The sequence below is a fragment of the Eulemur rufifrons genome, chromosome 3 (assembly GCF_041146395.1).
Source record: "Eulemur rufifrons isolate Redbay chromosome 3, OSU_ERuf_1, whole genome shotgun sequence".
Lineage (NCBI taxonomy): Eukaryota > Metazoa > Chordata > Mammalia > Primates > Lemuridae > Eulemur > Eulemur rufifrons.
The window spans coordinates 77,220,488-77,236,589 of record NC_090985.1 but is presented as its reverse complement, the minus strand read 5'-3'; the positions used below and the strand labels follow the sequence as shown (position 1 = coordinate 77,236,589).

Below are 16,102 nucleotides of genomic sequence, written 5' to 3'. Positions count from 1 at the left end.
TCCCATCCCTTCACCTTGAATCTGTATGAGTCTGTGGGTTAGATGTGTTTTCTGGAGACATCAGATAGTTGGGTTGTATTTTTTCATCCATTCATCCATCCTGTGTCTCTTGAGTGAGGCATTCACACTGTTCACATTGATTGATAGAATTCATATTTGAGATGTTATTCAGTTCATCCCATTGGGTCGAACCTCATTGCTTTGTTTTACCTGTTGTACTATTGTTTTATATGACCGCTGAGCTTTAGCTTTTGGGTGGTTTTACTCTGGGTGTGGGAGTTGTCTATTGTGCTGTTCCATGTATAATGCAGTTCTGAGTACTTCCTACAGGCAGGTCTGGTCTTGACAAATTCCCTCAGTGTTTGCTTGTCTAGAAAGTCTTTATTTCTTCTTCATATATGAAACTTAGTTTTGCAGGATACAAAATTCTAGGCTGGAAGTTGTTCTGTTTAAGAAGACTGAAGATGGGGCTCTAATCCTTTCTGGCTTGTAAGGTCTCCATTGAGAAGTCTGCAGTTAGCCTGATGGGTTTTCCTTTGTAAGTTACTTGACGTTTTTGTCTCAGAGCTCACAGGAGTTCCACCTTCATGGTGACTTTGGCCAGTCTGATGACTATGTATCTTGGTCATTGCCTCTTTGCAGTGAATCTCCTAGGTGTTCATTGAGCTTCTTGTACCTTGATGTGTAAATCTCTAGCAAGACCAGGGAAGTTTTCCTCAATTATTTCCTCAAATAGGTTTTCCAGCCCTTGTGCGATTTCTTCTTCACCCTCAGGGATGCCTATGATTCTTATATTTGGCTGTTTTACATAATCCCATATTTCTTGTAGGCCTTTTTCATTCCTCATAATTCTCTGTTTTTTATTTTTGACTGACTTAATTACTTTAAAAGCATTGTCTTCGAGCTCTTAGATTCTTTCTTCTGCCTGATCTAGTCTATTCTTAAAACTTTTCACTGTGTTTTGTATTTCCTTAAATGAATTTTTCATTTCCAAAAGTTCTATCTGGTTTGTTTTTAATACGTTGATCTCTTTAGTAAATTTTTCATTCATTTTCTGAACTGTTTTTCTGATTTCTTTGAGTTGGTTTTCCATTTTCTCTTGGATTTCATTGCGCTTCCTTACAATCCATATTTGGAATTCTTTATCTGTCATTTCAATATTTTCATTTTGGTTGGTATCCATTACTAGAGAGCTAGTGTTCCCTTTTGTGTGTGTCCTTTTCCTTTAATTTTTCACACTTCCGGACTTCTTTCACTGATTCCTTCTCATGTGGGGCAACTGTCACTTCTTATTTTTGGATTTTCTTTTGTTTAGATGGAGCTTTCCTTTTCTTTCCCCCTCACTTGTAGGGGACTATCTGTAGCATATGTTGGTTAAGAATCTTGGGCTTTGCTTGTGGGTGCTTTGATGGGGGTCTAGGTTCTGGATGCCTTGGCTATGGATATCCTTAGTGTGGTGGTTTTCTCAGTTGCTAGTTGTTTGTAGGCTGTAGGCCATTATGTTATACATTTATCAAAACCCATAAAACTCTACAACACAAAGAATGAACCTTAATGTCAACTAAGAACTTTAATAATGGTGTATCGGTATTGGTTTATCAATTTTAACAAGTGTAGCACATCACTACAAGATGATGATAATAGGGGAAACTGCAGAGGGATAGGAAGTACATAGGAATTCTGCACTTTCTACTCAAATTTTCTGTAAACCTAAAACTTCTCTAAAATGTTAAATCTATTAATTAAAATAACTTTGTCCATTGCAAATAAAAAAATTAACTCAGAAAATTATATATTACACATAGGTATAAAATATGCACACATATACATACATATGCATGTACACATATTCAAGTAAAATATTAATAACTACACATCTCTTTTTACCATAATTCTTAAGTGTTACACTCTGTTATTTTCCCTCTCCTAATGTAGTGTTTCTACACTACAAGATAAACATGAGATAAGGAAATGGAGCCATTGATGCTGAATTATGCTTACAATAAATTTGGTAGTGAAGGGAAATAGGACCGAAATGGATAGTTGTGGGAGTCTTAGGGTCTAGGAAAGAACTATTTTTAAAGGACATAATGATACCAACTATAAATATATATACTTGGTGGCTTGGTAAATTTTATTCTGTAGTTATTTCACTTTCTTGTCAAGAAATATAGATAGATACTTGGTTATAAAACTGCATACCAAAAGTATATTTAACATTTTCACAATGCATGAAAATGTTGGAGAAAAATAAAAACACATACCAATAACTCATCGATGCTGATCATTAGGACACTTTCATATTCTTTGCCATCTTGACCTTCAATATCACAATCAGATGATGCAACTGGCAACAGAACAAGGATCAATGGAGGAATTCCAAAGATATACCTAAAAGAAACTAAATTGAATAGTAAATAAGAATGAGTTAAATGTGATGTCATATTACATTTGACTGCAGTGTTTCGATGGACTTGATCACTTATTTCTAATAATTTTTAGAATGCCGCTCAGTTTTGGAATAATGCAGGAAGAGCCCCAAAAGTTGAAATTACATAACAAACAAAGTTGGACAGCATTTGGCATGTAGATTTCTTTCACTTTTTTTTATTTTGAAATTACTCTTTGGGAAAGAGCAAAAGGCATGCAATGAAATCAGAGAATGCGTGCTTCTGAAATACATTTCAGGGTGTAATGACAATTTGTTCAACTGGGTTTATGTTGAACATCACTGTAAGAAAATACAGCTACAGGTCAAGAGGTATACTACAGTTTAAAGAGTTACATGTTGTTTGAAATTTTATGGTGTATGTGCAGTGGTTCCCCCAACATTTTTGAAACCAGGGACTGGTTTCATGGAAGAGAGTTTTTCCATGCACGATTTGGGAGGGTGGAGGCAGAGGTCAGGTGGTGATCTGAGCAAGCGGGGTTGGGGTGGTGCATTGAAGCCCTGCAGCCCTGTCCCTAGCAGGTACGGGTCCTTGGCCCAGGGGTTGGGGACCGCAGACGTATGGTTCATGATAGTTTATTTTTGTAAAACGTGATGGTAGTCCATGTGTCCAGTTACTTCTTGGGGGCAGCACTGTGGGAGGTTAATCTTCATGGTACTGCACTGTGTTTATGTTCTTTCTTTTTAAACCTTAAAGGGTTTACAGTTCCCAAAACTCTTATAAAGTCTACATGTGCATTTTGGGACTTCTCTCCCTATTCTTTCACTATCTTCTGTTTCTAAATGCTCATGGACCCATACTCTTTTCAAACACAGTTCTGTCCAGATTCTTGTCATGTTAAAGAAGCTCAATAAATAAATTCACATCCTGGTAACCAGTGATTTATATCTGTTTTTGATAACCCTTCCCAATGAAGGGCAATTGTCCAATCAAAAGAAATGAAATTATAAATGGTATTATTTGGGGCAGTTATGATGGAAAGCCAGTGATTCCCAGAAACATTAAAATCTGGTTATATAGGGACCTATTTCTTCATAAGCCTGCCGTAGTGTCTTGTTTGCATCATTCTGTAAACTCCTGAGTTACAGTGACAATTAATTTCTTCTGAATTTCCCAAATGAACTTTAACTGTACTTGTTGAATGCAAGACATTTCATTTGCATGTTTTCTCTGATTATGAGTGCAAGCAACACTCCTTTAACCTCAAGGAACTAATATTGTCACAACAGCCTAATGACTGTTAAAGATATCATAAAGTTCCCAATAGCATTGTCATCTATTATATCATTATCTGTCATATGCAAAATCAGAAGCACTCCCCAGTAAATTAACTGACCCATATTTTTATGATTAGAGAATGTTGGCTGGGTAGCAGTTATGGGAACAAAGATAAATCCTGCTTTTCATTTTTATACATGACTGACAGTTGACATAGTAAGAGAAAAAAATAATCTCGAAATGAGATAAAATTGTCAAAATCTATTCATAGCTCTGCCACTAAATGCCCATATGAATGATAAGCAAGAATTCACTTAGGAGATTAATAATGATAATGCTAGTTACCTTTAATTGAGTACCTTCCATGTACCAGGGACTGTTTGTTTATATACACATATATAATACATACATAAAATACATACATATAATACACACATAAAATATGTAATCTTTAAATATCAAAAGAATCCTTCAAGTTAATCTCATTATAACACACAGAGAGTAGGTGCCAGGTCTGGATGCAAACCTGATTTTGTCGCCTCACCAGGATGTGATCAGAAGTGTTCATAATCTATTGAGAATATGTAATCACATTGGTCTTCTGAATGAAAACCACTTCCGTGTAATATTATTCAATTTATCCTCTCTCTTCTACTGCCGTTCCTTCATTCTAAAGATCCTCAAACAATTAACTGCTAATTATTTACAGGTTCTGACCTTGTAATCAGATTTGTAAAGATTGTATAGAACCAAACTTTTTATTTTCTCTGTCATCTTACAGGTGTTCAAAAAGTATACTTGGAGAGGAGTAAGTGATGATAAAGGAAAAATTATGTGGCATTTAACTTGAAATGAGCTTAAAGGAGAATATAAGAAAATAATTAAATACTAGAGATATTTTTGCCATTATTCTAAATGTTATTTCAGAGATCAACCTTTTATGTTTTAAGTGTAATTGTTTTATTTTTTATGAGCATTAGCTGTCTTCTTCACCCCAGTTTTCAGCAATAAGTGCTCCTAAAATTCACATCAACCTATTCATTCACTGGATGACATTTTGTCAATGCTTTCCAATGATGGATTGGTGGAAAATTCACAGTCTTTTTGTTTGTGTATTACAACTGGTTTCTCAATTCTAACACATGATTTCCCTTGCCTTAAAGAGTGTAATCTGTTGTTGAGTACCATCGTTCTTGTTGAATAATTAGCCCCAGATAGACTAGGGCAATGCAAAGCACAAAAGGTTTGCAATACGGGGACCTGAGATTTTTGTCTTGGTATGACAGTGGGCCGTGTGATGGAGAGAGTGACACAGCATCTTTTAAGCTTCACTTACCTGATCTCTAAAATTAAACCTTTACACTAAATGATCTCTTGATATCGCTTTCAGCTCTTAGGCACCTTAATTCTAAGAATCTACCTGGCCATCCAAATCCAGAAACTCTTTAGATTTGAAATGACCTCAGGGACAATGCTGCAAACACACCCAGGGCCTGGGATTCATGTCTCTTAGGTTTTTGGGTTTCTCATTAATGATGTGTAGTTTGGTCTGCAATTGAAGTCCTTTCTCTCACACCAAATAGAGAGTAACATATTAAGATTGTCTGGATTGAGAGTGCTTTTGACATTGTTGTCACACTCAACCCTGAACTTTTCATTAGGTTACAGAAAAGATAAACCATAAGGAATAATGCAAGGCAAGTGTGGGCTTGTGGAATTGTCTTTAGATCTCCTGAAGGGATTGAAACTGGAGAATTTGTTTTCAGTAGGGAATTTGGTTAAACCAGAATGATGGCTGTCTAAAAATTCTTGTTGGTTTTTAATTTAAGCCAAATAATACATTCAATCCTCAGCTGCTTAAGTTATGGGGTCAAAGTGAACATAAATAAATAGTTTTATACAGTCCATCAAATTCACCCTGTTATCAGTCTTTAAGATCAATGTTTACTGAATGTTCATGACATAGACCTATTTTCACTGGGAATTTAATTCTCTAACCATTTCATATAATCATTTCATAAGGTAAGTACTATAAATTAGTTACATTTTACAGATGGAGACTCTGGGGCACAAAGAAAATTTTTCCTATATATGATGTATCTAGTAAGAGCCAGGATTCAAATCCAGGTTTGTCAGATTGAAGAGTCTAGAAACTCAGCAGTCTAGACCCAGCTGCTGGACGATACTGCTTCCTATAAAAATAACTGTGTATGTGTAGTCAAGGGGAATGCACAAAAACACCATCTTCCTCTGCATGAACAGCAATAAGATATTTCCTGATCAAGCTATGAAACTGCATCATGAGCTTTTATTTCAGAAAAAAAAAAAGACACTAAATATTTGCTCTCATTACAGTAGGTTAGGTGTCAAGGGTGAAACCAGAAAAAAAAAAAAATCTCACACACGAGTGTGATTATAACATGTATGTTGGTCCTATGAAATAACCTTTTCCATTTTTAGGATATTTAAACATTGATGTGGTACAGTTTGCAATTCTCCTTTTTACCTGTTCAGGCTTTCTAATTTTTCTGTTCTCTCTCCCTCCTTCTCCCTCCCTCCCTCTCTCTCTCTCTCAAAAACTATTCCACTTTTTAGTCCTCAAATACGATGAAATTAACTAAACCAGATAGCATAGTTGAAGAACACATAGTAAGTCCTCAACTACTTCAACTCCCAAAAGAAATGGGAAAAAAAGTTGTCAAGAGTAACCTTATTCACTCTCTTGATAAAGCTTAATCTTGTAGAGAAATCTCTTGAAACAAAATGCAGAAAGCCACTCATTATAATCATTACTATTAGAATTTTAATATTTTGTCTGCTAATAATAACTTATGGTGAATGATTAATATAAACATACTGTAGGAAATAAAAGCTCTTTGTTAAAAATGTACATTCTAACTTCCAGTTCTTATTTTTCTACTTTGGATCAGAGTCAATGCAAGGCTCAGGAAGAGAAGGGATCTAGAAAGAAGTGATTGCAAGAGAACCAGGGGCACTACAAGCAAAACAGGGATGTATGTATTCAGTTTCTAATTTTGTATTAAGCTCCTACAAATCGTCTTCCAAAATTGTCTTGGGTATCTTCCCCCTCTCCCTACCTTTATTTTGTTACAGATCCAGTACTCCTTGGTTATATCAATTCTTGTTTTTTTTTAATATCTCTGGTAGGGAAAAAGACCGCTTTTGATCTGAGTAGCCAGGAAAGCGCACAGGGAAGAGCAGTCAGTTCCCTATTCCCGCACCCTCCCCCACTGTCCTCTTTGGCTTGAGGAAGTACTTACTATAAAACATTCCAATTCCCTAAGAGGATCCTCTCCCCTCACATCCATTTTGCCCCTTTTTCCTTCCAGTAATTTTTTTTTGGGGGGGGGGGTCTTTACATTGGCCACAAGGCTGCCAACGGAGTCCAGCCCACCTCGATTCTGCCCTTGTACATTTTAAATCCGTATTCCGCGCAAATAAAATATATGAGATCTCAGCAAGGGTCTAGAATTTAAACTCATGACTATTTAATCCTGCCTCCATCAAGGAGCGAGCATGTAGGAAAACAGAAACTGGCCCTTCTCCGTGCCAGCCCCAGGGCTTGAGTTCCCAGCAAACAGCACAAGGTACAGCCCCAGTCGGAAACTCCCAACCTTACTCAGGGGGAAACACGGGGTTTTCCGGAGACCTGTCCCCTTAGGGTTTAAAAGCACGTCCCGTGGGAGCTTCGCTTTCACTTCTCTAGGGAGTTCGGAGCTGCAAGAGCCCAGCTGCTCGCCAAACCCCAGCCGCCTTCGTGAGCGACTTGGCGCAGCCAGAAACACGGTAAGGGCGGGCTGGGCGCCGGTTTGGCAGAAGGCAGCGCTGGCTGGGGGCAGACAGACAGACAGACAGGCTAACAGAGAACCGTTGGCTACCTCTAGACCCGGCTGTAGGCTGCCGCGGCTGAGCCACGCGGTGGCTGCAGCGCTCGGTCTCCGGACAGAAAGCAGGCGTCGGGGACTGCTGCTCACAATCTGCCAGGCGCAGCAGCCAGAGGTGTGCCTATGGGCCACAGGACTCAGGCGCAGCTGGCAGCTGCCCGTGGGAGAGCCAGTGCTCTCGGCAGGTCCAAAGTGCAAGGCCGGGCTATTCCCGGACGTGCCTTGCAGCGGGGGCCAGCAGCGCGTCCCAGCAGCGCGTCCTGGAGTGCCCCAGCGCGCAGGGCGCGCGAACTTGTGCGCCGCGCGAGACAGGAGCGCTTACCATGGAACATGGTCCGCGGGAGGGGGGCGTAGTCATGATGACCGCAACTGTAGCAGGAGCAAGTTCTCACCGCCCATGGTCACTCCCAGGACCTTGGTCTTCCGCGGAGTTGCAGAGAGTGGTTGCCCAGTAGGGCGATCTCTGCAGCTGGTTCCTCTCACCCACGCCGCGCCTGCTGTTTCATCCATCCCAGGGGGGGCGGCACACACCACGGCCAGGCTCTGCGCTTTGCCTTTTCCATTAACTTCCGTAGGATCCGCCGGCGGTGTACTTTCAGTTTCTACTTTGCACTTGGTCTGCAGGTTCAGTCTTTGGGTTTATCACCGGCGGGCCTACACCACCTCCTTTCCTGGCCACCTGCTTCCCATGCACCTGGACCTGGACCAGAGGAGGGCGCGAATTTCCAAAGCACCGCAGGAGAAAGGAGCCGGCTTTCTGAATCAGAGCGATTCGGCGGCGTAGAAAAACTTGTCAGATGACCTCTAAACGCCTTGGCAAACGCTGGGCTACTGGATTGCTAATATGTCCACAGAAGCCACGAATATGCAAGACGCAAGCTGGACTATTGCAAGTGGACGCCACCGAGGAGGCGTTGCAGCTCCTGCCGCGGATGTGGTGGACGATGCCAAGTCGTCTTGTAAAAAAAGGAAGTGAAGAATGATTAAGAGGGTCACGCCCTCTGCCCCTCCAACCTCTCTAATCAGTCTCTTTCAGCCCTGTCTTCCGTACATGCACCTGCTCAGGTAGGCCCTCAAGGAAAAATAATCCTGTGGGTCCACCTACTCTGGTAAGTGGTATCTTTGGAAAATCAAGCTCCAAATTGAGTGGAGGACACGGAAACTGACTATAATAGTTAATAACTGTGACTTCCACTTGCATATTTATCTGAATTGGCTAATAAATCACACTGTCTGTCTTGACTGTGTGTCTCTGAGGTGTTAATTTTTTCCTAGGTCTGAATTATCTAGGTCTTTTCTGCATTATTTGGGTTTCTGATATTCTGCAGAAACCTTGCTTAGGTCCATTACATTGGGTAATGTAAACCAGTAACAACAACAGAGATAATAATAACGGCTATCATTTATCTCACATTTGGTCTCTGCCAGTATTGTGCTAAGCATTCTACACATACCGTCTCATGCAAAACTTTCTATGAGGTAGACCATTTTCTTATCTGCACTTTACAGATGTGAGAGCTTAGACTTCCCTAAGTGACTTGTCAGAGTTCACTTAGCTAACAGAGTTTGGATACAAACCTGCTGCGTTTTGGCTCTAGAGTCCATGCTTGGAAATCCTGTTATAAATCCTTGTGAATAATGCAATAATGTAGACACTGACGCCAGAAGGGAGACATAAGCATGTGGGTGTGCCTTTGCCCGGGTGTGGCGACCTTAGGAAAGGTTTCTGGAATCTGTGATTTCTAAATTCCTACCTGAATAGGAATTAACTTGGGGCTGATGAAGAGCATCCTACATTCTGTCATAGCGTGAACAAAGAAGAGGAAAAGAGGAGGCAGGGAGAAAGAAAAAGAATAACAATGAATTAGAGAGTAAGACAGAGTTACTCAAGCCTGAAACTTGGATCTCTGAGTCCTGTTTTAGTCTCACTTATTACATCCAATCTATAGGCAAGTCCTGCTTGCTCTACCTCCAAAATAAACCCTGCAGGGTGACTACAGAAGCTGTCTAGGGAATCTTGCAGCATTCACTCTTGCCAATAGCCCCCTCATTCTCCTCAGAGCAGTGGGATATCTGATTACAATTCCCACCCTTTTTGGTCACTTCCCACTCGGTACCAGGCCCTCAAGGTCCCGCTGCCCTCTCTGATCGCTGTCCCCTCAATACCTACCTCACTGTGTTCCAGCACCATTGGCCTTTTTCTTCCAGCCCAGCTTATTTTCACTTATAATGATCTCCAGCACATGGCTGGCATTCAGTAAGTATTTCTCAGTGACGAGTAAGAGAGAACGAGTGAATGAGAATGCATGAATGAATATGTGTGCGAGAGAAAGTGTGTGAAGAAAGAAGGGAAGTAGAAGGAAAGACGAAGAGAATGAGGGGAGCAAATGAAAACAGAACACAGAATGCAGTGGGAAAAGCTATTTCCATTTGACTAAAACCTAGAGTGAACGGTGGAGAAGAGAGAGACATGGGACTGGAGTGGCTTTTAAAAATGAATTCTATAACTAAACACACCTAGCTTGGGGATTTAGTTATTTAAAATCCCTGACAACAGCAGCATTGAAGTATGTAACTGCTCATAGTCTTCACTTTTTTTTTTTTTTTTTTTTTTTTTTTTACTTTTCAGGGACAAAATAAAAGTCCATTCATTAATAACTTAAGAGGAAATCCATCTTCCTTTTTGTTACAATCACCACAATGCCTGACAGAATAAGGGCTTGTGCATACCTGAACTTTGGGAGAGCATCAGGGGAAATTAGAGTTCTGGGAGAGGAGATGTAAATTTCTCACTGGACTCTTCCTGTAAATTAAAGCATTTCGAGTCTTTATAGTTATGTGAAAATGGGCCCATTCTAACTACATCAATTTATTATTTTTCTAAAAGGGAATAAATATCATTTGGAAAAAATTCCAAAATGAAGTCTTAAATTGGCATTTGACATTTTGATAATCTGAATGCTATTTTTTATAAGACAGATGGACAGGGAAAATGTTTTATAAATTTTAAAAATGCTAATTTTTCATGATTAAAGAAATGCAGTGATTACTATTATGTTTGCGCATAGATTCAATAATTTATGCAGAAAAGCAAACGAGACAAAATAGTACATAAATTCTATGAATTATAATCAAAATATTAAAAGGGAAGGCAACATTCTCAGAATGATAAATGAATATACTATGTCAACTTAAATAGAAAATTTTTGTATAACCAATGCTTAATGTTCCACAATCTTCAATCAAAATAGTCAAGTATTGTTAGCCTAAAAATATTTTCTTAATTAATTATCTGAACTATTTTTACTCAACTAAATATGATTACTCTTTATAGTCTGTGACCTGAATTTTATCTATTGCTCTATCTACGGATAGTTTCTGAATTCCTATGGTTTAACGTTCCAGACATAATATTCAACATATTTCAAATACACACTCATAGACAGACAGACACACACACACACACACACACATACACGCGCACGCACACACAGAGTCAACTTTAGGACCATGTGACCTGTGCATCTATGCAGTTGCTCAAGAGCCTGTACTTAGAAGGTCCAATTCTTGGTTTGATGCTTTGCTGTCAATGCCTTGAAATTCTTAATTATTTTTGAGCAAAGGGGGTGCTTATTTTTACTTTACACTGGGTCTCACAAATTCTGTAACTGATCATGGACATTCGTACTTGTTAAGTTAAACATTGTGGATAGCAATCTATGTCTTTAAGATGGTTTCAGTCTGGTGTGAAAAACAGATGTTAAATGTCTAATTTCAAGGAGGAAGAATACTATGAAAAAAGGCAGCTTTTTAATCTAATCAAGCCCCATTTATTTAATTTGATCAAGTACCATTTATTTATTTTTGTAGTTGCTATAATTGCCTTTGGGGTCTTCATCATTTGCCTAGGCTGACATCTAGAAGAGTTTTTCCTACATTCTCTTCTAGAATATTTATGATTTCATGTTTTACATTTAAATCTTTTATCCATCTTGAATTAATTTTTGTAAGTATGAGAGATACGGGTCCTGTTTAATTCTTTTGCATATGGCTATTCAATTTTCCCAGCACCATTTATTGAAAAGGGATTCTTTTTCACAGTGTATATTGTTGTTTCCTTTGTCAAAGATCAGTTGGTTGTAGGTAGACGATTTCATATTTGGGCTCTCTGTTCTGTTCCATTGGTCTGTCTCTATTTTTGTACCAATACCCTGCTGTTTTGGTTATTATAGCCTTGTAGGATAGTTTGAAGTCTGGTAATGTGATGCCTCCAGATTTGTTCTTTTTACTTAAGATTGCTTTGGCTATTCAGGCAATGTTTTGGTTCCAAAAAAAGCATAGAATTATTTTTTCTAGATATGTAAAATATGATATTGGTATTTTGATGAGGATTGCATTGAATCTGTAAATCACTTTGGATAGTATGGACATTTTAACAATGTTGATTCTATTGATCCATGAGCATGGTGTGTTTATCTATTTGTTTGCATCATCTGTGATTTCTTTAATAAGTGTTTTGTAGTTCTCCTTATAGAGATCTTTCACTTCCTTGGTTAGGTATATTCCTAAGTATTTTTTTTTTTTTTTGTAGCTATTGTGAATGGTATTGACTCTTTGATTTGACTCTCAGCTTGATTGTTATTGGCATATAGAAATGCTACTGATTTGTTGATTTTGTAACATGAGACTTTACTGAAATGATTTATCAATTCTAGGAGTCTTTTGGTGGAGTCTTTGGGATTTTCTGGATACAAGATAATATCATCAGTGAAAAGCAATAATTTGACCTCCTGTTTCCCAACTTGGATACCCTTTATTTCTTTCTTTTGTCTGATTGCTCTGGCTAGGACTCCCAGTACTATGTTGAATAGAAGTGGTGACAGTGTGCACCTTTGTCTTGTTCCAGTTCTTAGCGGGAGTGCTTTCAACTTTTCACCATTCAGTATGATATTGGCTATGGGTTTGTCATATATGGCTTTTATAATTTTGAGATATATTCCTTCTATGCCTAGTTTGTTGAGGGTTTTTATCATGAAAGGGTGCTGTATTTTGTTGAATGCTTTTTCTGCATCTATTATGAAGATCATATAGCTTCTGCACAGCAAAGAAAATATTCAATGGAGCACAAAGACAACCTACAGAATGAAAGAAAACATTTGCAGACTATGCATCTGATAAAAAGCTAATATCCAGAATCTACAAAGAGCTCAAAAAAATCAGCAAGAAAAAAATAAACAACTCCTTTAAAAAGTGATCAGAAGACATGAACAGAAGCTTTTCAAAAGAAGATAGATAAATGGCCAAGAAATATGTGAAAAAATGCTCAATGCCACTAATCATCAGGGAAATGCAAATTAAAACTATGAGATACCACCGTATCCCTGTCAGAATGGTCATTATTAAGAAGTCCCAAAACAATAGATGCTGGCATGAATACAGAGAGAAAGGAATGCTTATATACTTCTGGTTGAACTGCAAATTAATATAACCTGTATGTAAAACAGAATGGAGATTTTTCTCAAAGAACTAAAAATAGACCTACCATTCAATCCAGCAATACCCCTACTGGGTATCTACCCAAAGTAAAAGAAATAATTTTATCAAAAAGACTCCTGTACTCGAATATTTATTGCAGCACAATTATATGTATGTGTGTGTGTGTGTGTGTGTATACATATGTATCATGGAGTACTACTGAGCCATAAAAAGAAATGAATTAAGGTCTTTTGCAGCAATTTGGATGGAACTGGAGACCATTCTGAGTGAAGTATCTCAAGAATAGAAAAACTAACCCCACATGTACTTCTAGTAAGTTAGAAATAATTGATGGGCACATGTGGGCATGGAAAGAAATAAAAATTATTGGAAATCAAGAAGGAGCGGGGAGAAGGAGAGGGCTAAAAACTTACCTAACAGGCAAAATGAACACTATTCAGGTGATAGGCATACTTACAGCCCTGACTTAAGCATTACCAAAGCTATTCATGTAACAAAACATTTGTACTCTGTTAATATTTGGAAATAAGAAATAATATTATGAAAGGAAAACAATGATATGCTATTTGAACAGGAGTTTAAAGTAGTTTAGATCCATTTTTATAGTGAAATGAGGGTACAAAAAAGATCATTTTATCTGTCCAGTGAAAGAACTGCTACAAGAAGAGGACCTGTGATTCTAAATTAGAACTGTTTAACTTTCGAGGCAGAGGTTAGGAATATGTTTTGAATTGTATCAAGTGACTACTGAGCATCTATTTACATTTACATAGTCATATTTTTCCTTATTGTATTTCTGAATAAACCACAAATTTAACATAATTCAAAATTAAAGTTGCTAATATTTAAGTTGAAATTTTATAATTATATTCATAATCAAGATATATTTGTTTTGCATATTATATTCTACTGTGATTGGGCTAGTTGTGTGAGGTTTTGCTAGCTTCATAAAAGGAATTAGAAATTCTACTGTTTTCTAAAACTGTTAACTATTTAAGCGTTATATGAACTATTGGTTTCTAAAAGATTTACTAGAATTCAACAATAAAACCTACTTAATTTCATGAAATGAAGCCCAGGGATAGGATGAGACTGTTAGTTTTGTGCATTACAAGAATGAAAATAAAAAGATTTGTTTTGAAGTAACAAACAAAATGACCATGTCAGAATGTCAGGAACTTTGCTGGAGATATGTATGTTGGCATATCAGTGATGACTAGAGCCATGGAAATGAATGAATTTACTCAACCTGTACATTAGAAGATAGAAGAAAGGACTAATGCCAGAATGGACTGGGAGGCATTAGCACTAAGGAGTAGATGGAGAAAGGGGTGCCCATCCACGAAGCCAGAAAATATTAACACATATTGGGCAGCAAAGTAGGACAGTCAAAAGTCTGTATCCCAGAAGGCAACGGAGGATAAACTTTCAAAATAGAGTCAGTAGTCAGTATTTACAAGCATCAGAAACAGGTTGAGCAAGATGAAAATTGAAAAATACGTTTGCTGAATTTACCAGATCAGAGATGGTCCTCATAGCCTCACTTTTAGAAAAGCAGTGTAGATAGAAACAATATTCTAGTTTGGGAGTGGGTGAGAGGAGGAAATAAAATGAGAGGGGATAGCTTTTTAAAGATGTTTAGCAATGATAAAAGGAATAGAGAAATAGTTTGAAAGGCATGTAAGACATAATGGAAGGGTTCATTTTCAATTATGAGAAGTATTTGAGCATATTTACACATTAATTGATAAAATTAGGTTCTGCTGAGGTGGAGAGGGATGGAACCAAGAAACCCAATTTTTAATTTTTTTCTTTTGCTCTGTTAATGTCTCTCTCTTCTTTAATTACAGCCCTAAAATTCTGTAATTCTAAACAATCAGAATCTACTATATATCTGGTGCCTAATTTCATTCCTCATGAAATGAAATGTTCATTTAATTGAAATGTTTCCTATGGCACTCACTTGTGTATTTCTGGATTAATTATTGGCTATTATAGAGAGAAATCTATTTGTATAAATTTTAGGGGTACAAGTGCAATTTTGTCACATGCATATATTGTGTGGTGGTGAAGTCTGAGCTTTTATCCATCTCCCAAATAATGTACATTGTACTCATTAAGTAATTTCTTATCATCCGCTCCTCAACCGGCCCCCTACACTTCCAAGTCTCTGATGTCCATCATTCTATGCTAAGAGAGAAATCCAATATCTCCCAAATCACTTTTCAGAGAGGGCAGCTGTAGCTTGTATGTAGTTTGCATTAGCCAATTCTCTTGTATGCTACTGGTTGTGTTGTTGGTCGTCAGGGGTTTCTTTTATATATAATCATACATCGCTTAATTTTATATTCTGAGAAATAAATTAACCTTAGTTTACTATAACTTTTTTACTTTATAAACTTTTTTAACTTTTGACTCTTTTATAATAATAGCTTAAAACACATTGAATGGTTGTACAAAATATTTTCTTTCTTTTTATCCTTATTCTATAAAGGTTTTTTTCTATTTTTAATTTTTTTTTAAACTTTTAAAATTTTTTGTTAAAAACTAAGACACAAACCCACACATTATCCTGGCATATACAGGGACAGAATCATCAATATCACTGTCTTCCACCTCCACATCCCATCCCACTGGAAGGTCTTCAGAGACAATAACACCCATGGAGCTGTCATCTCCTATGATAATAATGCCTTCTGGAATACCTCCTGAAGAGCCTGCCTGAGGCTGTTTTAGTTAACTTTTTAATATAAATATGCAGAGTACACTCTAAAATAATGATAAAAAATGTAGTATAGTAAATACATCAAGCAGTAACATAGTTGTTTATTAAGTATTATGTAATGTACATAATTATATTGTGCTATACTTTTATATGACCAGCAGCGGAGAAAGTTTATTTACACCAGATTCACCACAAACACATAAGTAATGAGTTGTAATATGACATTATCATGGCTACAGCGTCACTGGGTGATAGGAATTCTTCAGCTCTGTTATAATCTTAGGGGAGCACTGTCCTATATGTGGCCA

The 16,102-nt window shown here is 37.5% G+C and overlaps 1 protein-coding gene across 5 annotated transcripts in view; it reads right to left on the bottom strand.

Moving 5' to 3' along the window:
• The window catches only part of IL7 (interleukin 7), a 53,673-nt gene extending 45,470 nt beyond the window's left edge, over nt 1-8,203 (bottom strand). For all 5 annotated transcript variants that reach the window (XM_069466326.1, XM_069466327.1, XM_069466329.1 and 2 more), the window contains exons 1-2: nt 7,896-8,203; nt 2,265-2,401 (exon numbers count right to left, since the gene is read on the bottom strand). In XM_069466326.1, coding sequence (XP_069322427.1) covers nt 2,265-2,401; nt 7,896-7,905 — 147 coding nt within the window. In that variant the 5' untranslated portion in view covers nt 7,906-8,203. The remainder of the gene's footprint in view (nt 1-2,264; nt 2,402-7,895) is intronic.
• Between the last annotated feature and the right edge of the window lie 7,899 nt (nt 8,204-16,102).